At 41.4% G+C, this 22,299-nt stretch overlaps 1 protein-coding gene across 25 annotated transcripts in view; it reads right to left on the reverse strand.

Annotated features, from left to right (window-relative positions):
- The window catches only part of Magi1 (membrane associated guanylate kinase, WW and PDZ domain containing 1), a 630,113-nt gene that overhangs the window by 258,649 nt on the left and 349,165 nt on the right, over window positions 1-22,299 (reverse strand). For all 25 annotated transcript variants that reach the window (XM_031382634.1, XM_031382665.1, XM_031382643.1 and 22 more), the window contains one exon: window positions 12,298-12,414. In XM_031382634.1, the coding sequence (XP_031238494.1) occupies window positions 12,298-12,414 (117 nt within the window). The remainder of the gene's footprint in view (window positions 1-12,297; window positions 12,415-22,299) is intronic.

Here is a 22,299-nt window from a genome sequence, read left to right on the forward strand (position 1 = left end):
TATATGGAGGGAGGACCCTTCCTGAAGATTACTAGAGGGTTCATTTATGGTGTTACCCTGCTACCTTCACAACTTAACTGCCTAATTTTAGATGCTGTATGCCATTCATTAATATGACAATTTCATTCATATTATAATTGAGATGGAATAATTAGACATTTTCTAGTCTAAATTTAATAAAATCACATTGAGCCATTTATTTTCACCTCAGAGTCTGTGTGTGTGTGTGTTTGTGTATATAGTGTGTGTGTGTGTGTGTGAGTGAGTGCACACTGTATTTGAGTGCTGACAATCATGTGCCATGCTGTGCATGAAGAGGTCAAAGAAAAACTTTGAGAAGTTTTTCCTTCCAATATTGCACTCGGGAATTGAACGCAGGCACCAGGCTTTCCTTACAAGGGCGTTCATTTGCTGAACCATCTTGCCAGCTCAGCAGTTTCTGAAACTGGGTATTGAAATCCATAAAGGGTCCTATAACTGAATGTGGAGGATATCAAATGTTTGACAATAGTAAAAGGATTCTGAACATGCAATGACCAACAGTTAGACTCTGGCATCTAATGAGGCTGAGGTCTGTCTGTCTCAGTGTTCTCACACTTTTCAATTTGACTTTACTTTCTTGTCCTGAACACACAAGTGACTTTGCACTGAGCACGCTGTCCCTATGGAACATGAACAACACTGTCTACAGGATCTAGGCGCAGCTATGATATGCTGTAGGTTATAAATTACAGCACTTCTTCTGTTCATGTGAAGCTCTCTGCTCTTATAGGAACATAACTTAGCTATATAAAACAAAAAGCCTTTAAAATTTTCCTTACTGTCATTCCTCAGCATGTTATCAAATTGGCTTATCTTTGGATGATATTGTATTAAATTGTTTGATTTTTAAAATTATGGTCTGAGCTGCTGACTTGAATTTCATTAAAAAAATGGTTCAGTGAATTTTAGTTTGCAATAAGCTCTGAGTTTCAAAACTTTCTGAAATGGCTGTAAATGGCAGCAGAATGGCTTCTGCTGCTTGGTGCAATGCACTTGTGTGAAGCAGCATTCCGGGACTCGCCACCATAACGCCAAGCTACGGATCAATTCTCAAAGATACTGAAGAGCTCTATGACCCACACTGTCGAATACTCAGACAACACTTAAACCATTATGTTTAAGCATATCCATCATGTTTAGGCAAATTTGTTTGTATCTTTAGTAAACCAAGAGTAAACTATTTGGTAAACTACACACACACACATACACACACATATACACATACACACACATACATAGTTATATCAAATAGTTCTTCAAAATAACTGCTTTAGCCGGGCAGTGATGGTACACTCCTTTAATCCCAGCACTTGGGAGACAAGGGCAGGCAAATCACTGTGAGTTTGAGACCAGTCTGGTCTACAGAGTGAGTTCCTGGACAGCTAAAGCTGTTACACTGAGAAACTGTGTCTTAACCTACACCCCACAAAAAAAAAAAAGTTGCTTTATGAATTCTTCTCAGCAAATATTTATACACACATTTTATATATTTATATACCTGGTATCATGTAAAAAATTTTCAGGCAAATAGGGTTGTGGATTAAAGATATTTAAGAAGCCCTGACATTTATCATGGTCTATTTTAAATTTTATCTTATATATGTGTGTGTGTGTGTGTGTGTGTGTGTGTGTGTGTGTGTGTGTGTGTGTATACACCATGAAAATGCAGAGGCCCACAAAGTCCAGAAGAGAGTATCAGATGTTGTAGGCCATTATAGCTTGCCTGATCTAAGTATGGGAACCAAATCCATGCCCTCTGTAAGAGCAGAAAGTGTTATCAACCCTCAAGTCATCTCTCAACCCCCTCTATTTCATCATGGCCTTTAGTAAGACAATCCAATGACAAGAGTAAATGTGCCCTTACTTGGTTTGTTTTGTTTTGTACACAGGGTCTCATGCGGTCCAGGAGAGCCTCAATCTCCTTACATATCTGGGAATGGCCTTTGACTTCTGATCCTCCTACCTCTACTAAGTGCTAGCCACAGAGGGCACACCATTATGGTCAATCTCGGGTGTCAACTTCAACGGATTTAGGATCAACCAAAAGTCCAGCCTCTGAGGAGGTCTGGGAAGGTCAGCTAGAAAGAGGGTTGAGAGAAGAGCAGAGCTCCCTGGGCTCCATGCTGCTAAGTGTATCTATGCCATTGCTGCTGCTGCTGGCACCAGCCTTCACTGACATCAGAATCCAGCCTTCTTAGCTTCCCAGTTGAGCATCAGATTCAGACGGGTGGGTCATCCACCCTATGAACGGAGCAGCTCTAGACTGTCAGCCTCTCCAGAGTACAAAGAGCCACTGCTGAACATATATCCATATCTATAAAAATAGATAGACAGATATGCTTACATGTAATATATATATGTATAAATACATGGATACATGTGTATGTATATTTGTATAAGTATACAAATGTAATATATATTAATATTATATTAATTTGATCCTCTAGAGGTCCCTGACTAATATAATCACCATGCCCAGTTTTATGTAGTGCTAGGGATCAAACCCAAGAAGGTGGAGTTGGGCGGGGGTGTGTCTCATGAATGTAAAGTGAGCACTCAACCAACTGAGCCACACCCCCAGCCCTATTTGCACTTATTTTTACTGAACATACTTGATATAAGGAGAATTTTTGAAATACATTGTATTTTATTCTCTGGACTTAAATATATTTTTTTTTAAAAAAAAGGAAAAAATAGTAGAAACTTCTCTTACATAATAGGTGGCAAGGACACAATGGAAATGCTCAAAAAATTGCTTTTTAATTGCAACAAATCTTGATAGGAAATACCAGCTAAAATTATAAAGCAATTAAAGAAATTAACATGGCTGCCAAATAGATATATTAGCATCCCAGACTCAGCCAAGGACTAATCCATATGATATTAAGAGAAGATGCTTTAAGATTCAGTACATAAATTTTAAACATGATCTCTAAGGCGATGGCAGGCAGGGCAGCAGGAGCAGAGGCTGGACTCGAATAGTGGTTAAACCTGGGTTTGGGGCCAGGCATGGTGATGCACACCTTCAATCTCAGCACTCAGGAGGAAGAGACAGGCAGAGCTCAGGAGTTCAAGGCTGGTCTCCATAGTAAGTGCTAAGACAACCAGGGCCATGCAGAGAAACTCTGCCTTGAAAAACCAACCAACCCAACAAGCAAACAGGACTTGTGTTTGGGTTCAATCATTAATAAATTGGGTGCCAGTAGAGACCACTGACTGAAGTTGCCTCCTGCTCTCTTGCTATCTGCACTAAGAATACATCAAATAACAAACTGTACATCTCATCCTAAGCTTGAAACAAAGGAGAGTGGCTGCCTCTCATCTGCTTCTTTGTTGCAGGACCAAACTTTTTTTTTTTTTTTTTTTTTTTGGTTTTTTTCAAGACAGGGTTTCTCTGTGTAGCCTTGGCTGTCCTGAAACTCACACTGTAGACCAGGCTGGCCTCGAACTCAGAAATCTGCCTGCCTCTGCCTCCCAAAGTGCTGGGATTAAAGGCGTGCGCCACGACTACCCGGCTGGACCAAACTCTTGACAGATTCGGATATTGATGCCTCTAGTTGTGAGTGATAACTTTTTCCTTTGTATTCCCAGCTAAAGTCTAAAGAGAACTTTAAACAAGCAGTAATGGTAAATTTGGAAATTCATGTCAGTAAGGAGCAGGACAGACCTCAATGGAAAACCTTCAGATAGAAGGTTCCAGGCCCATGTAAAGGCCCATGTAAAGTTCTCTCATTGTAACCCAACATTATTTTCTACAAAGTTCGCACTTAAGTGCAACTGAATTACAAAAGGAAAGCCATTTCAGGATATAAGTTTATGATTTTGTGTCAGGCTGGGACATTCACAGCTATCCTGGGGCACACGAGTCATGGATTGGACATACTTGACACATATCAAGGGAAGATAGAGTGGTATGGCCCCATACAGCACAATAAAACTGGAAGAGCTGCTGGCCTTTCAGGTCCTTCAAAGCCAGATCACCTTGTGAGGGTGATTAAAAAAAGAGGCAGTAAGGGCCACTAGCAGAGCAGAGTGGAATCTGAAAGGTGGTTTGAGGTCAGACACACCTTTGTGGTGATGCTCTTCTGTACGTTACCATACCAGCTGCTAAAGAAACCACCCCCACCCCCCCACAGACAGACAGACAGACGGACGGACGGAGAGATTCTCTGAGTTTCAGGCCAGCCAGGACTATATAGTTAGACTCTGTCCAAAAGAAAAAACAAAGTGAAAAAAGAGGATTAAAGGCAATAGGGTAGACAAAGAGTTTTTGTGGAATTCCTGACATACCAGCTGTACTCAGTAAGCTCCATTTGTTTCTTTCTTTGCATTAGTAAATTTTCAGTTCTAAAGCATGGCAGCAGACCTCCCTTTATATGTCATAGGTAAAGACAGCCATTCCTACCATCTCCACTGTCAGCAGAATAGGGTAACAACAGTTTGTATGGTCCTCAGACTCCACTGGAACCAAGGGATAAATGACAGCTGCCAATCAAATGTAGAATTTAGACTTTCAGAGTAGACGTGTTTTCTTGGTTTTTTTTTGTTTGTTTGTTTGTTTTTGTTTTTAAATTTTGAGACAGTCTCACTTTGTCACTCTAGCTGACCTGAAAGTTGCTACGTAAGACCAAGCTGGCCTGAAACTCAGAGATCCAACTGCCTCTTCCTGGAGTGCCATCATTAAAGGTGTGCGCTGCCTGCAACACCTGATCTTCAGAGTAGTTCTTAAGGGTTAAAATGGAAATCAGTCTTGATGAATTTCAAGAAGAAAATCCATTAGAATATATAAGATGAGAAAAAGAAGTAAATAAGTAAAAACATTGTGTGCATAATGTGTTTATGTATACATGTTTCAGAGCATCATTAAAAATCACCATCACAGCCCAGAACAAACAATTCCTGTAACCAATGTCAGGTTTATTACTAAAAAATGTTCATTGCATGAAATAGCTTTGGAGTCTTGCTAGCACTCTGCTTGTCAATAAATTACAGTGAAATAAGATGAGTCACCCTGTGCCTGGGCAGATCCTGAAGTCAGTATCTCTTCGGGGCTCTGGACCTATCAAGCTTCACAGTATGAAGCCACAGTGACCAGGTGATTCCCAGAAGCAGGCAGAGCCTAGGGGAAGGTGCCTGTTATTCTCATGACTCACTGGAACTCAATCCTCTGCTGACAAGAAGCAAACAGGCATGGAGTGAATGATGGTCCAGCACAGCAAAGGACTGCCTGCCTGTGTGTCTCTTTCTGCTTGCCATCAGACGAAAAAGGTCTTAAGAGTCATATGATGCCAGACTTTTCTGTGGGGGATGGCAGGGTCTCATGAAAGCCTGGCTGGTCTCAAACTTCCTATGTGCTGGGATTATGGGCATCACCATGTGGGATTGTGAGCAGTAGTGAGGCCAGAGCATGGTACTTGCTCTCTGAATGCTGGGCACCATCTTACTAAGTGAGCCACCTCATCTACTCTGATCCCACTCTAATTCCAATTATAGTCATGCAAGAAACATTTTTTTTTCCCTAATCCACGTTTTTCAAGTTTAGTTCAGAACTTCTTACCTGGACCACTGTGTGACTGTTCTACCTTAATTTATATGTGACAACTGAAACTGCAAAGAGGAAAAGCCCAGGCCTGAGCAACTAGTGCTGACGACAATTAGCACTGAGCCGAGCATGAGAAAACGTGTAACACAGTCCAAGGGGTGAGAGCTCATCACCACTCAGGAGTCGCTTTTATTGTTTAACCACTCCATTCCACTGCATTACCACATTTCAGAATGCAAGCTACATACACACAGCATGTGGGATGGGAAATCCTATGCCACCGAAGGAATCTTTCATATTTGTTCTAAATCTCAAATTCTTCAAGGAATTCTTTAATGTAGAACAAAGTTTTCATGAAAAAAGGAAGACAGGGTATACATACTGCACCATACAGGGATAGGTAAGCAGGCTGGAAACAGACTACAAGAGCCAAGGACATATCGGGAAATGTGGCTGCTGCATGTAGAAGGTACAGTGAAGAGGTGAGAAGGGATGAAAACAAATTCTCACCACACTGCAGGCAACAAACTCCTATGGTGAAATAAATAAGAGAAGGTTAAAAAAACGAAATGGAGGCTAGGAAGGAGGACCAGTCAGTAAAGGGCTCACTGTCCAAGCACAGAGGTCCGGGCTCAGACCACTAGCACCCATATAAAAATCAGAGTGGAGAGATGACTCACCACTCACAATGCATCCTGCTCTTGCAGAAGACATGACTGGAACAGGCAAGCTGGCCAGTTTGCAAATGCCTTTAACCTGCATACAAATAATTCAATATAAAAACAAAATAGAAGCTATTGTGATGGCTCAGTGGTCAAGAACACTTGCTGCTCTTGGAGAGAGAGGACCACGATTCAATTCACAGCATTCACATGGTAAATCACATACAATATAATTCCACTTCTAAGGAATCCAATACCTTCTTCTGGCCTCTGCGGGCATCAAACATACATGTATGTAGGTGAACACTCATAGACAAAAAATAAAAATAACTGTTAAAAAAATGTTCAAGGTGTGGTGCTGTATGCCTACCAGATCACCAGATCGCTGAAATCTGACACAGGAAGATAGATGTGAATTTAAAAATAAAATAAAACAAATTTTGAAAACCAGGAGTGTAATCCCAATGCTAAGAAGGCAGAGATAGGGGGATCCCTGGGGCTTACTGGATAGCAAACCTAGATGAACTTGAGACCCAGGTCTTCCTCAAATAGCCCTATCTCACAAAACAAGGTAACAAGGTAGATAGCTTTGAGGAACAGCACTCAAGGTCAACTTCTGGTACACAAACGAAAGTATACAGATGTATCCACCCCCTAGTCCTGCACGTATGCATGCTGCCTACATGAGAAGAGGGGGGGGAGGGATGGACGGAGAAAGGGAAGGAGGGAGGGAGGGGGGAAGAGGGAGGGAGGGAGGGAGGGAGAGAGAGGGGGGGGAATGAGAGCATATATGTTTGTCTATACTTCAAGCCCATGAGAGCCTATATGGCAGGGTAGACCATCTATACAAATCACAGGAGAGTATCTGAGACAAAGTAAGAGTCACAAAACTAGGTGACTATCAATGTTATAAGTCAGGTTAGGCTTTGCAAAGAGCTAAAGAACCCTTTTAATTTTAGGCAGCACTTTGATTAGAGATAACAGTCCTGACAGTCCTCAGATGCTTACATAGCTCTCTGCACACTCCAATCGGAACCACTTCGTTAACATCAAACACAACCTCAGCACAGACACACATTCCAAAGACAAGCTACATTCAGCGCCAGCTTCTTTGCTCCTGATCTACTGTATCATTAGCTCTACCTGTTAAAGAGCCCGGCAGTACGGGTTGATTTTAGATAAGCCATGGTGGAAACAATGGTACTTAGGAGAAGACTAATTGGTTCCGATTGTCCCTAAAGTAATGCATGACTCCACACATGAGGCGGGGAAAGTGGGCGGATGGTCAACCACCTACCTGAATATGGCACCTCTGTAAATAAAGATCGGGGTCACCTGTTTATCAGATCAGATTTAAAATGTCTTGGAGATGGAACACATGTAATCTCTTTGTAAATTCCTTTAAGTTAATAATCAATACCTCTTAGGCAGGTTACAATGGTCTCAGAATCAAGGAGAACCTTGACCAACAAAAGACCAAGCTATAAAATAGGTTCCACGTCTCCTTCTCTCTTTCAGGAGACATTTGCCTGTGTGGGAAAATGAGCTCCTGAAAGCAGAGCCACAAGACATGGGAGGAGAAGGGGGGTGCGCTTAGTATTCCAGAGAACTGACATTGCTGAATGAGCCATGAGCTGCATCTTGCATCTCACTTTGACAGCAGCAGCACGGCAAATGACAAGCCCTGTCAGGTAAGGCATTTATCCTCACAAGGAACGTGGCCACTCCAAAGCAACAATCTTAGATGCTGTCATATCATCGAAGACAAGAAGTCATAAAACAGAAAGGCTATCATTGAGGGAGGTACAGCAATAGAGACTATAATTAAGAGCTGTTGCAAAGGGCTGTATAGCTCCATACTCAGGATTTTACTCTGGGCTTGGATTACCTGCCAAGTTAGCAATGAAGTTCTTACCAGCCATCTCTGAGGCTGGATCAAACTTCTGAGCAACCTGTAGGCCTATGCAAAAGCAGCTCATACGGGCTGCCTAACCAAAAAAAAAAAAAAAAAAAAAAAAAAAAAAAAAAAAAAAAAAAAAAAAAGAGCAAGGAAAATAATGAATGTTCCTTTGTATTTCTCCCTTTGTTCATTCATTCAACAGTTATCTTACCATCCAAGCACCAAGCTAAGATTACAGGGTCCCTAAGGGAGACATACTACGTGGCTCAGCAAAAGTAGATTTGAAAAGGACACACAGTAGGAAGCATAGCAGGCTCAGGACATGGGAAAAGGTGAGGTGCTTTGAGAGCCCTGAGGAGGACACCTGTCCCAGTGGAGAAGATGAGGCAGGACTTCATGGGAGAAGAGGCATCTAGGCTGGCCTTAAAATTAAAATGACATGGTAAGCGAAAGCCATAGGTGCACATAAAAGAAGGCTGATGTCTGCTGGAGACAGAAAGAAGTTTGTGTGGCTAAAGCATTAGGCAGGGGCAGAGAAACAGGCTGCATGTGCCTCAGGACAGCTACAAATGAGGCACAAGACAAAATGGTAAACTTAGGACATGATGAGATATCGTGTGTGTGTGTGTGTGTGTGTGTGTGTGTGTGTATTCGCACACCTAGATGACATGGTTCTCAAGTGTGAGGAAAAGTATTGCAAAGTCAGAAAGTTGGTTATGCCTACAAATTTGGTCTCTTCCAGAGACCCTAGTTGAGCTCAGACCACTACCTCCATTTGAAGAGCATTGGAGGGCTTCTGCAACCCGCACAAGGTGGCAGAGCTGGCAGAGCAATCCTCCACACACTTCACACTTCTCACTCCTTCTGCATCCAGCTCTCTCGTCTGTATTCATTTTTGTCCTAGGGAGTGGGAGTGGGAGTGGGAGTGATTTTCCTGTTAAATCTAATGAAGTTCCTCCCATGATGACCTTTTCCTTCTACTGTAGTTCTTGAATAAAGAGAAAAATAAAAGGACAACAATAGCTGTAACACAAATAGAATGGGATGCAGGCATTAAGTAGTGACGGGGATGGTATATGAGCTAGACCCCAACGGAGCTGCTGAAGATTAAAAATAATCGCCACACCAGTTGGTGAGAAGGGACCACAGTATTTACAAGTGTGACTGAGCGGAAGCTAAGTCCAGCTGTTCCCCTGATTATTGGCATAGCAGACTACTATCACGTGTGCTGCTGGTATGCATAGGACTGAGTTCTGAGCTGTGACAGCCATCGCAACACATGTGCTGAAGATGCCAAGATGACTTGGGACTAGAGAAACTTCATTTCTTCACTTCCAATGACCAATACAGACCTACAATGTGGAGAACAGAAATTCACCCCCCACTGACAAACACCTGCTCATGAGGTCACGCTTCCACATGCAGAGGTCGGTAAATATCAGCCAATGGATGTTTGGAAAGGCAATGGATCACAGGAACTTTTTTTCCTATTATACCTCAGGGAGGATTGATTCTCCCAGTCCAGGGCTTCCTCAGCCATTCACACAAGGCACTAGCAAAGACCTCTGCTTTGCCTGGCATGGCGCCAAAGTGTCAAAATAAACACGTGTAGGGACAGTAGGTATTTCAAGCCTACCACAAATCTTACATCATCCTAGCCAACTCATGGTAAAGACCACATCATGGGCAGGAGAGGTAACTAGGCAAAGTGCTTGCTAGATAAGCATGAGGACTTGAATCCCACCTCCAGTACCCCAAGAGGAAAGGCAGATGTGTTCACACATGCTTGTAATCCCAGCGCTGCGGAGGTAGAGACCTGTGGATCCCTGCAGCTCTAAAGGCAGCCAGTTTAGCCTAAATAGTAACCCCTAAGACCCAGTGCAGCTTACGTTTTCAGTACCTGAGGAATAACATCAAAGATGGACCTCTGGCTTCCATTTACACATATGTGCATGAGGGCAAACATGCATATATATACATACACACATACATACACACACATAGCACACTAGCCATAGAAATAGACTTTTATATTTTATATTTGGATATTTTATAATTGGATATGTACATTGAATTGTTATATATCCTCTTTTTTTAGGTCCAAAGATCATTTAAACTTTCCAAATTCCTGATTTCCTAGTTTCATAAAAATGGAACATCAATACTAAGTATTTTTTCAAGCAAAAACAAACATGATTTTCCCACTGTTCTTAAAAGACTACGGTCATTTTGGACCTACTTTCTAAATAGTGGCAAACTTAAAATCAAGCCATTTAGCTCACAGTGAGGTCCAAGAGATCAGTGGGGGTGGGGGGATAAATGGGAAAGCTCGCCAAAAATGTAACCATGGTAACACCACAGATGTGTCAAGCAATGGTGTGCTCATTTGCTTTATCCCCACTTCTTAAATTGGAATCTAAGTAGGGGAAAAATTACATGGAGAACAACCATGAGTCTGCAATTACTAAATTCTGCAAAATTGTATTCACCCAGCATCCCTAAGTTACAGGCCGTCACAGGAAAGTTAAGAAATGGCCCTGAGTGGTTTAAGAGTGGAAACTCCAAATGCTCTGAACTCCAAATGAGTTAATCTCCCCATGATTCTCTCTCTGCCCCTGCTCTCATAAGTAAGTATGCATAACTTGGACCAGTGTGACATAGATGGACAAAGCTGGACCACAGAGCCTCTGTCCTCTTACCTGGAGTCACAATGTCTCTCTCTCTCTCTCTCTCTCTCTCTCTCTCTCTCTCTCTCTCTCTCTCTCTCTCTCTCTCACACACACACACACACACACACACACAAAATGTGGTACTACATCAATAAAAATGGGATGAAAAATTCTTATTCCATCCACAGAATTAGAATTAGGACTCACAATTAACCTACAAATACATATGGAATCATTCAAGGATACTATTGAAATTAGAGTTTTCAATTTATTACTGACAAGCTGAAATGAGTGAGGGCCACTAAACCATAGTGACAGGCCCCTGCTTCTCTGCCAGATGCAGCGGCCACATGGTGAAGAGGCGACTGTAAAATGCTGTCCCAAGTTGCTTTCAGTACTCCTCATCTCCACAGAGCCTGTGGAAACAGCGAATCATTCTAGAAACTAAGGTTCTCAAATCTATCGAATGCCTTTGGCTAGTTCCACTTGTGACTTTACAGTAGTATCAGGAACCACTGGCAGTCAAGTGCACTGCTTATAAGAGATTATATTTTGAAAAACAAAAAAAACAACAAACCATTTCTAGACAGCAGATCACAGTAACAGGAGGACTTTGTGGACATTAAAGTATTCTTCCTCTAGGAGGCAGTGTCTTAAAAAGTGGTACCTCTGAAGCTCTTTCAAACTTGGCCAGGTCAAATGACAGAGAGCAGAAAGTAAAGCTCAAGACCAGTGCAATCTGTTCTTGAGGTCTGAATGAAATAAAATGAACGTGATGTCTTCCACAGAGGCAGAGGTGAGAGCAGCCTGTTGCATGGCCCACTCTAAAGCAGCTGTCAATTTATCCACTCACAGACCAAGATACTGCCCCCTTGTCCTTACCCCAAAGGTTTCCTTTCAGAGGCCTGATGTTCTCTATCTTGCTTGTTCAAATTTGATTGTACTGAAAGTCTTTTCTTCCCACAATCCAGATTTACGAATTTCTAAGCCAGTCTCAAGAAAGGAGACTATAGTGCGGTATTCCTTCCACTGAGGGCCATTAAAGACACGGCGGCCTGCCTCTGCACAAGTCAGTATCAGGGTCTCTGCCTGGCCCACTCCATTAGAGACAACAATGGCCTCATTTTTAGAGACTTCACCATGCCAAGTATTTCATCCTACTTATATTCTACAACAGTTCCATGAAACTAGCATGGCTGACTTGGTCTTTCTACAGATCAGATAGTGAGCCTCACAAAAGGTAGATTATTTCTCCAGCATTTAAAACTAGACAGTAGCAGAGCCAAAAGGAAATCTAGTCACACTGTCATACCATGACATTGTGCTGCCGCAGCCAAGTATGCCGGACCTTCAGCCTTGCTCTTGTCTTCTATTTACAGATAGATGCATGCACGTGTATACACACACACACACACACACACACACACACACACACACACACACACACACACCAGTAGTAAGAAGCTAAGGCTGGCTACTTACAAGGCACAGCATGGCGGTAGAGGTTGTCCCTTATGGTCTGCTGGAGCTCATGATCTGGAGACCCCTTCTGGAACCGTTGGTTGAGGAAATGTCGCAGGTCCTTGTTGAGCCTTCCTCCTGTAAGAAATACATAAAACAGAGCACATCAAGAGCTGGGCTTCTCTGAGCGGTGAGCAGTCAAAGCTGGGTGTGAGAAAGCAGCATCCAGCGAATCCAGCCCGCAGGCCCTTGGTCACTGCAAGGATGTTTCCATTTCCTTCTGCGGGGGCTCAGGGGTGGGGGATGGGGGGATGGGGGAAGAAGAACGCAATATAGAGAAAATAGCAAAGAAGTAGAAGGTGTGGGCCTCATCACATGCAATACTAAAAGGCTAAATAAAAGAACTGCTTTTAGGCTCTGTATTTAAGTCAGTGCCAGTGACACTTACAGACACAGGGAGAACAAACAGCTGAAACCACATGGAGAATCCAGCAGTAACTGTCGAACTGTAAAGCATTCTTTAGAGGTTATACTTGTAAGCCTGTTCAGAACTCCAGTGTAATTTACTAAAGCAAATAAACAAAAATAAAAGCAACAAAAAGAAAGCCAAACAACAAAAAGAAGCCAATTCAGTAAAGCTCAGCCCGCCTGTGTAGTGACTGCTAAGCACTTGTAAGCTACACCTCCACGTGACAGTCACGGGAAGGGGACTCGGGAAAACCAGCCTTCAAAGTCCAAGCCCTGTTTATATTTTTAAACTTTAACTGCTATATAAAAGCAGAAAAAAATTACATTTTAAGTCTATTAGGAGTGTATCATGTAATGTTAAAATATATGTATATACTGTACAATGATTAAGTTAGCTATCATTTGTATACAGCAAACACTTTCAAAATCCTTTCTCCAAGCTTCTGAACTATTAGCTGTTAGTCTTCTGTGTGGGAACAATCCGGTTTCTTGTTTCTACCTCAATAGGACATTGTATCTAGCGACAAACCTCCTCCCCTGCTCGTGGTAAGTACCATTCCACCATTCTACTGTCAACTAGGATGAAATCAACATTGTATATTCCATGCATGAGGGAGATCATAGGTGCAGCGTGTTTGTCTTTATGACGGTTTTTGTGCACAAAAGAATTCTAAATAAGAAACAGGCTGAGATGTAGCTTAGCCAGTTTAAAACTAAGTTCAATCCCCAGAATCAACCCAAAACATCAAAATATATAAACTACAAAGTAAAAAAAAAGAAGAGAAAACATATGGTTTTTAAAAGATTTACTTATTTATTTTTATTTTATTTATTTACTTACTTATTTATATGAGTACACTGACACTCTCTTCAGACACACCAGAAGAGGGCATTGGCTTCCATTACAGATGGTTATGAGCCATCATATAGTTGCTGGGAATTGAACTCAGGACCTCTGGAAGAGCAGTCGATGCTCTGAACCACTGAGTCAGCTATTCGGCCAGAGAACATGTATTAATATAAGGAACTTTAAGAAAAAAAGAGAAAAAGGGCTGGAGAGATGGCTCAGTGGGTAAGAGCACTGACTGCTCTTTCAAAGGTCCTGAGTTCAAATCCCAGCAACCACATGGTGGCTCACAACCATGCGTAATGAGATCCAACGCCTTCTTCTGGTATGTCTGAAGACAGCTACAGTGTACTTACATATAATAAATAAATAAATCTTTAAAAAAGAAAGGAAGGAAAGAAGGAAGGAAGGAAAGTACTTGAGCTGAAAGAAGACCTGTCCTTTATATTATGGATAAATAAATGTTACTGTGCATTTTTATGCCCTCTACTGCCTTTCAAATGCAATGTACACATTGCTTAATTACTGTTGTTTGAGCCACAGATAATTGACTGGATCTGTGTGTTTTATTTCTTTGAAATCCTGTATACTTAATAGAACAAAAGAAAAGTTTTAAAATGTTACAAAAAATATGTCATAGAAAAGAATTTTAGATTATAACCATAAATTATAGTCTATAGGGTCAACAAAACTCTTATAGATGAAACTAGTTCACTCATGATGGATAAGGTTGTCAGAGAAACAGCTCAAAATAACAAGACTAAGATTGTTTTTCCAGTTGAGCAGTGGTAGTGCATGCCTTTAATCCTAGCACCTGGAGGCTGAGGCAGGAAAATTACTGAGTCTGAGGCCAGCCTGGTTCCAGAAGAGCCAAGACTACATAGAGAAACCCTACTTTTTTTCTTAAAAAAAAAAAAAAAAAAAAAAAGATTATCCTTCCAGTTTTTAGACAAAATGAGAATCAAGCAAAGGCATTCCAGTCATAGGGAATGTAGTCATCATGTGAGGCGCACAACTCCTTGAAGCAGACAGCAACTGTTCCAAGCTCAGAAGAACAATTCAGACAGAGCTGCGGACTGGACTGTATTCCCCACTACAGCATAAAGCTACTGGTCTTGCTTATCACAGCTGTGCATTCTGGCACAAACTTCTGAAGTGCATTTGAACTGTTTTATTTCAGTTGTATTATAACCAAGGTTCACATTGTCAAAATGAAAATGTATATATTAATAACCAAACAACACCATTCATTCATTTATCGGTTATTTATTACTGAAGAAGATAAGCACTATCTTACCTGCTCCTTAGACACAAAATAGATAGGATGTTTCAACAGTTCAGAAAACTACAACAGCAACACACACACACACACACACACACACACAGACACACACACACACGAAAGATGCTGACCTAGGCAATAAAAACATACAAATTCAAATCACAATGAGATGCTACTACATATCTACCAGAAGAGTAAAATATACAGAGTGAAAACATCACCTTTTAGCAAAGTTATAAAACAAGGATTTTATATACAGCTAGTGGGTATACAAAGAGGCTAAGCACCATGGGAACACAATACCTCATTAAATCAAATCTGCACAAAGTAAATAAGCCAAGAATTTCACTGGCGATGAAGAATATGAAAATAAGTCCGGAGAAAGAAAACACAGATGAAGCATCCCAGCAGCCTTAATGATAACAGCCCCAAAGTATAAACTATCCAAACGTTTATCCATGGGCAGTGAAACAAGAATCTTCAACAAAAAGTGACCCAGCGCTTAAAAAGGAGAAACTACCAATACAGACAGTAACATTGGTAATTCTCATAAGCATTAAACATTTAACCCACAAACTTATAGAATGTTCCCCCTGGAATAGACGGAAACAGAGACTAAGTTGAAGAGCACGGGGGTGAACAGCCAATGGAGTACATGCATGTTGCCTTATGCTTTAATCCTAGCATCTGGAGGCTGAGGCAGGAAAATTATATAAGGAAACTTCAGGAAGGGTATTAAGAGACACTTCACTAGTGAACTGGCTAGTTTTGTGTGCCAACTTGACACAGGCTGGAGTTATCACAGAGAAGGGAGCTTCATTTGGGGAAGTGCCTCCATGAGATCCAGCTGTGGGGCATTTTCTCAATTAGTGGTCAAGGGGGTAGGGCTCGTTGTGGGTGGTGCCATCCCTGGGCTGGAAGTCTTGGGTTCTATAAGAGAGCAGGCTGAGCAAGCCAGGGAAAACAAGCCAGTAAGTAACATCCCTCCATGGCCTCTGCATCAGCTCCTGCTTCCTGACCTGCTTGAATTCCAGTCCTAACTTCCTCTAGTGATGAATGGCAATGTGGAAGTAAGCTAAATAAACCCTTTCCTTCCCAACTTGCCTCTTGGTCATGATGTTTGTGTAGGAATAGAAACCCTGACTAAGACAACTAGAGTCTCTGAGTCAACAACAAGGATAATTATTTCCAAATAATTTTGTAAGAAACAGAGACAACAATGCACTATTTGAGGGAGATGCCAATTCAGAGTTGATTGACTGTGGTGGTGTAACATAGATCCTATGTACCAGAATGCATAGAATCACACAGAAAACAAAATTATACGTAATGGCTGGCCAAATAGATACCGTATGCTAGGCACTGTGCTGGAGGCTTAGTTCTCTTAATTTTATTAGGGACCCTAACAAAAGAATAGGGCAAATCCTGGCAATGAGGAAACAGGGTCCAGGTATGGATCCAGCTTCACTGCTAAGGGCTTGTGAGTCTCTCTCCTCTCACTCATAAAAATAGAACAATGATATCATAGTAGCTGCATCACATGGCTGCTGTAAGCATCAGAGGGGATGACATGTTAGCACAGTTCAGGGCAGAGTGGAGGCACTTAATGAAATGCAAAATCGTAATCACTACAGTGTCAAGTGGACAATTTTTGAGGTGAGGGAAAAAATTAAAACTGGGCCAAATGTGAACTATTATTGTTTTTCAAAAATAAAAAAAATCACATAAATCTGAAAGTTATTCAAATGGGTTAGAAATAAGAGGAGACAACACATGAGCTGAGGTACTTGAGTTAAGGAGTATTTCCAGTACTTCTAGAAATGAGTGAAGGTCTACTTATGCTGAAATAGGGAGAGTGAGGAGCAAGTTCAGCAAAGAGTGCTGACTGGTAAAACACTGGTAGGTGAATGATAGCCACACTTGCTAAATTCTAGCCCAGGGATAAGGCACTCCTGAATGATATGGAAAGAGTACTTTTCTACAATCACCTACAATCTAGGTGGTTCTCGACATGAAAAGTCATGTCAAATTACTGACATGAAAAAGACAGTTGGAGCCAGTTAAGTAGCTCAGTGGGTAAAGGTGTTTGTGAATGCACAGGATGGAAGTGAACCGCATACAGACAGAGACAGAGAAAGAGACACACACACACACACTCTCTCACTCTAAATAAAAGTTCAAAAGACACTGAATATTTCTATCTGAGCCATGGATAGCACAGAGGTCTGTGATATCTACATATACTATTGGGGTCCAAAGCAAATTCTAGAGAACATTTGGGATGAATTAGTTCTTTTTCTGTATGTAACGCAAATGCATATATCTATAGTCACCATCAAGATAAAGGAGAGATTTATGTAGCCCTGGCTGTCCTGGAACTCATTCTGTAGACCAGGCTGGCCTCGAACTCAGAAATCCGCCTGCCTCTGCCTCCCAAGCGCTGGGATTAAAGGTGTGCGCCACCACTACCCAGCCCTGGGGTGGCATTCTTAAGACTCTGCTATGATTGATCTTAGGCTCCAACTAAGCAAGCCAGCTGTGGTTTATGATCATAAGATTGAAACTCCTCTCTTCTGTGAATGTGCAAAAGGGCAGGGTTAACTATGCCACCAGTTAACATTTCCTCTGCATTCCCTGACATTTGGATGTGAAAAGCCTCCACCTTCACATTCCATTAAGAATACTGTACTCTGAGCATCTAATCTCAAATTAATTGGCAATTATTCAGAGGACGTGTCAGTAAATCTTTTCCTAATTGTCAAGGGCATTGAGCCACTGAAATAATAAATTGTAAGGAGGATAAATAATAAACTGTAAGTATGTCATGGCATCTTTACTTTCATTCAAATCCAAGATTGGTATTGTAAATGGAAGAAAAGAACACAGGTCAGAAGTACATAGAGCTCTGCCTAAGGAAAAAAGTTCAGAACTAGAGCTGGGGAGATGGCTCAGTGAGTGGATAAATGCTTAATCTGCAAAGATAACGTGGGTCCAGATTCCCAGTACCCATATAAAACGCTAGATATGGCAGTATGTACCCCTAACCAAGCTGCTGGGGAGATAAGTGGACCACTGGCGCCTACCGGAATGCCAGCCTAGCCATATTAGTTTGGTGAAAGACCCTGTCTCAAAGAATAAGAGGGAAGCCGGTGTGCTGAAGCTTGCTTTCAGTCTCAGCCCTTGAGGGGAAGCAGGCAGGTCTCTGTGAGTCTGAGGCCAGTCTGGTGTACAGACAGAGCGCGTTTCAGGACAGCCAGAGCTACAGAGTAGGACCCTGCCTCAACATAGGCACATGCATACACACACACACACACACACACACATACACACACACATACACACACACATACACACATACATACGCACATAACACACATACACATACACATACATATACACACACATATACAAACCTACATACATACACATACCTATATACATACACACACATATATATGTACACACACCTACACACACCTACACACACGCATACATACACGCACACACACACATGCATACACACACACATACATACGCACATAAACACACATACACATACACACACATATACACACACATATACAAACCTACACACATACACATACCTATATACATACACACACATATACATGTACACACACCTACACACACGCATACATACACGCACATATACATACACATACATACATACATACACATATACACACATACACACACATGCATACACACACACACACACACACACACATACACACTCAGAGCAAGGAGCTTTAAATTTTAAAAGAGGACAATGGAGCTTAGATCCTACTTAGATTGCTACTACTTTATATTTATCAATATATAGGAATTCCGTCTTTTAAATTTCCAAATAGATTTTTGTACTTTTCCATTAACTGTTCTGAAATGTAACGATTATTGATATATCATTTTAATATTGTATAAGATTCCATTTTCAATACATAAAAATTCATTTTTCTTCATATAAAAATCAAGCTATTTTTCAATACAAGCCATGTTGCTGTAAGCGTTATTGGGATGGCTTTTTAAAAAAGCAAAAAGAAAGAAAGGAAAATATGCATAAAAGATCAAGAACCTGATTTCCATGGAGCAGATGCTCAGTTGGGGAGGAAGTGTATGAAGGACATATCTCATGGATGGGATAGTTACTCATCCCATTTCTTCTCATGTCTTTGGGCACATTATGTTTCTTTCCCTTGGGGCTTTGAACTGGCCTGTAAGTATGAAACAGGATTTTCTGTCTCTTTCTGGCCTTGTCTGTGCAAGAGCATCACTTGCTATCTACATCAGTACCATACTGAAACCCATTACTTTGAATGCTAATTCAATTTAAAAAATAACTTAGTTCAGGAAAAGAAAAAGACATTTATTTTGGGTAAATCAGAACTCTCTGTATTTTCCTTGTGAGTTTTAAGCAACTGTAAATTCCTATAATAAAATATAGTTTGAAGGAAGGACAGGATTATTATCAACTGTTGACCAAGCCACTATGACCTGGGTCAGAAAATGTCAACATGGTGTTATTCATGCTTCTTTTTAACAATATTTCCCCCTAACATTTCTTTCTCCTTTAAAAGAAATATAATTAACAGGAAGTTAGTATACAATAAGAAAGAAGCTCAGCTGAGGATGTTCAACAAGTCCTGGAAAGGAGGGTGGTGGTGGCTGTATTGTAATGTGAATGGACTCTCCTGAAAGATGGTTAAAATGGGAGTTATGCATATTTTACCACCATTAACAAAGTGATATAAATTATCAGCTCTAAGAGACAAACCAGGCACTGGGGCACATACTTGTAGTCTCAGTGCTTAAAAGGTTAAGGCATGAATGTGGAGAGTTCAAAACCAACCTGAACTGCATAGCAAGACCCTGCCAACCAAAAATAGTACATTTTTATGTGTGTGATCATTTTGTCTGTCTGTGTTTGTGTGAGTGTTGCATATGCATGGAAGCCAGAAAACTGTGTCGGATCCTTGGGGACTAGAGTTACCAAGGATTGTGAGCTTCTTCGTGGGTACTTGGAATCAAACCTGGGACCTCTTCTGGAAAAGCAGAAAGTGCTCCTCACTGCAGGTTGAACCATCGATTCAGCCCCCGGAAAGAAATATTTAAAACTATAAAAATGTACAAGTAAAACTACTTGTAACTTCATTTGCACAACTTTTATTAATTCTATTGATTTTTGTCCCGTGTATGAATAGTTGTACGGACACACTGTATCCTTGGATTACAACAAATACGCTCATAACACACCTATCCATTTTAGCAAACGCATCAACTCATTCAATAGGAATGTATTAAGTGTCCACAGACCAAGGTGCTGTGGATCCTGAGGATATTTTGTCCCTAAGCAAGAAGTGTCTGAGGCACAGGTGGCCTCTGGAGAGAGGTCATGGTGAAAAGAAAGCAGCTAAAGAAAAGAAGCTAGTCACCCTGCAAAGAGTGGAGGAAAGTATTCTAGGTAACAAAGAGGTAGGCATGCAGGACCAAGCACAGAGTCCTTAGTCAGGGGAGCTGATTCTTAGTGCAGGAGGAATGTGCCAAGGGATTCCAGCCATAGCAGAGGACATGGTATAAATCTTCATGTGCAGTGGGCTGTGCAGTAGGTGACAGGAAGAAGCCAGTACATCCACAGCAGGTAAAAAGGTGATGCTGACCCAGGAAATGACAGAGAAGAAAGAGCAGGAGAGGTAAGAAAGGAGGTGTAAGTTAGTGCTGGAGTCGATTGTGGCTGATGGTGGTTTGAATGAAAAACGCCTCCCACAAGCTCATGCACTGAACACTTGCTCCTTAGCCAGTGGCAGTTTGGGAAGGTTATGGAAGCTTTAGGAGGCAAAGCCGTGCTAGAGGAAGTGTGTCATGGTGGGTGGGCTTTGAGGTTTTATAATCTGGCCTCCCTTCCTTTTCCTTCTCTCTGCTTCTTGTGTGCAGATGACATGTGCTCTCTATGCTCCCCTTTTGCTAGGCAAGTCTCAGGCTCCTGATTCCACGCCATGATGGGCCCTGCCACTGTGTTATCTATAAGTCAAAAGAAACCCTATTCTCCTTTAAATTGCTTTTGCCCATAGTATTTATCATAGCAACAGGAAAGTAAAACACCAAGGTTTTTTTTTTTTTTTAAAACTGGCAATGAATGGGTCCAGCAGCCCATAAAGCTGAGTTGATCCCTATTGTCTATGACCTAGTGTCAGATCATATCATGAATGAGATTTATGTCCACATTTTATAAGCAACTGCAAAATATAATTCAAAATGCTGTGTATTCTATCAATTCACTACAACCTATATAACCAATACCAATAAGCAAGCATGTGAATTACCTTCTGTGTACAAAATCCACCTGTAGCTGTGTGCTATGCACAGGCCTATAATCTTGGCATTTGGGAGATGGAGAAAGGATCAGGAGTTCAAGTTTATTCTTGGCTACATAAGTAGTTTGAGGCCAGGCAACATGAGGTTGTGTATCCTAACAGACACACAGAGTCTGTATTTGGTAGTTTTCCAGGATCCATGTAGTGTATTGGAGCAAAACCCTTTTATTTCTTAGGTTTTTTGTTTTTGATTTTGTTTTTGTTTTTGTTTTTTTTAATTATATAGCCCAGGCTATCCTCACACTGTGATTTTTCTGCTATTAGGTCCAAAGCCCCTGACTCCCACCCCACCCCATCGCAGTGCTGACCTTGTCCTAAACAGAAGGACTTGGGTCTGGTAAAAAGGATTCTTACTGGATTAACACTTCTAAAGGCTGTTTTTTTTTCTGTTTACCAGGACCTGCCTTTAATCTTCCCATAAAGGTCAACTTCCTAGGGCAAGGGACTCTAATTTAGATGCTGTATCAGTCAGAGACCCTACTCTGCTGTCACTTGGCTTGCTCTTGCACCCTTTTGTTCTCTCTGCCCCACCCCACAAAGCCTTGGCAGTCTGATCCCCAATAAACTTTCCTTTCTTTACCCATGGAGTTGTCTACTTTCACTGTGCCCTCGCTTATACCTGCCTCTACTTCCTGTATGCTGAGATTACAGATGGGCCCCATACCATACCTATTAACTTCAGATGCCTCAGAACTGTTGTAGAGATTTCTCATATACCAGACATTTTGATGTTCTACCTAATGCTGCAATGTAAACCTTAAATATATATTATTGTTAAAAGTGCCCTGTATGGGGCTGGCAAGATGGCTCAGTGGGTAAGACCACTGACTGCTCTTCTGATGGTCCTGAGTTTGGATTCCAGCAACCACATGGTGGCTCACAACCACCCTTAATGAGATCCAACGCCCTAGTCTGAAGACAGCAACAGTGTATTATGCCAGAGTGAGCAGGGCTGTCCTGAGTTCAATTCCCAGCAGCCACATGATGGCTCACCGCCATCTCTACAGCTACAGTATACTCATATACATAAAGTAAAT

The sequence above is a fragment of the Mastomys coucha genome, unplaced genomic scaffold (genome assembly GCF_008632895.1).
Source record: "Mastomys coucha isolate ucsf_1 unplaced genomic scaffold, UCSF_Mcou_1 pScaffold20, whole genome shotgun sequence".
Classification (NCBI taxonomy): Eukaryota; Metazoa; Chordata; class Mammalia; order Rodentia; family Muridae; genus Mastomys; species Mastomys coucha.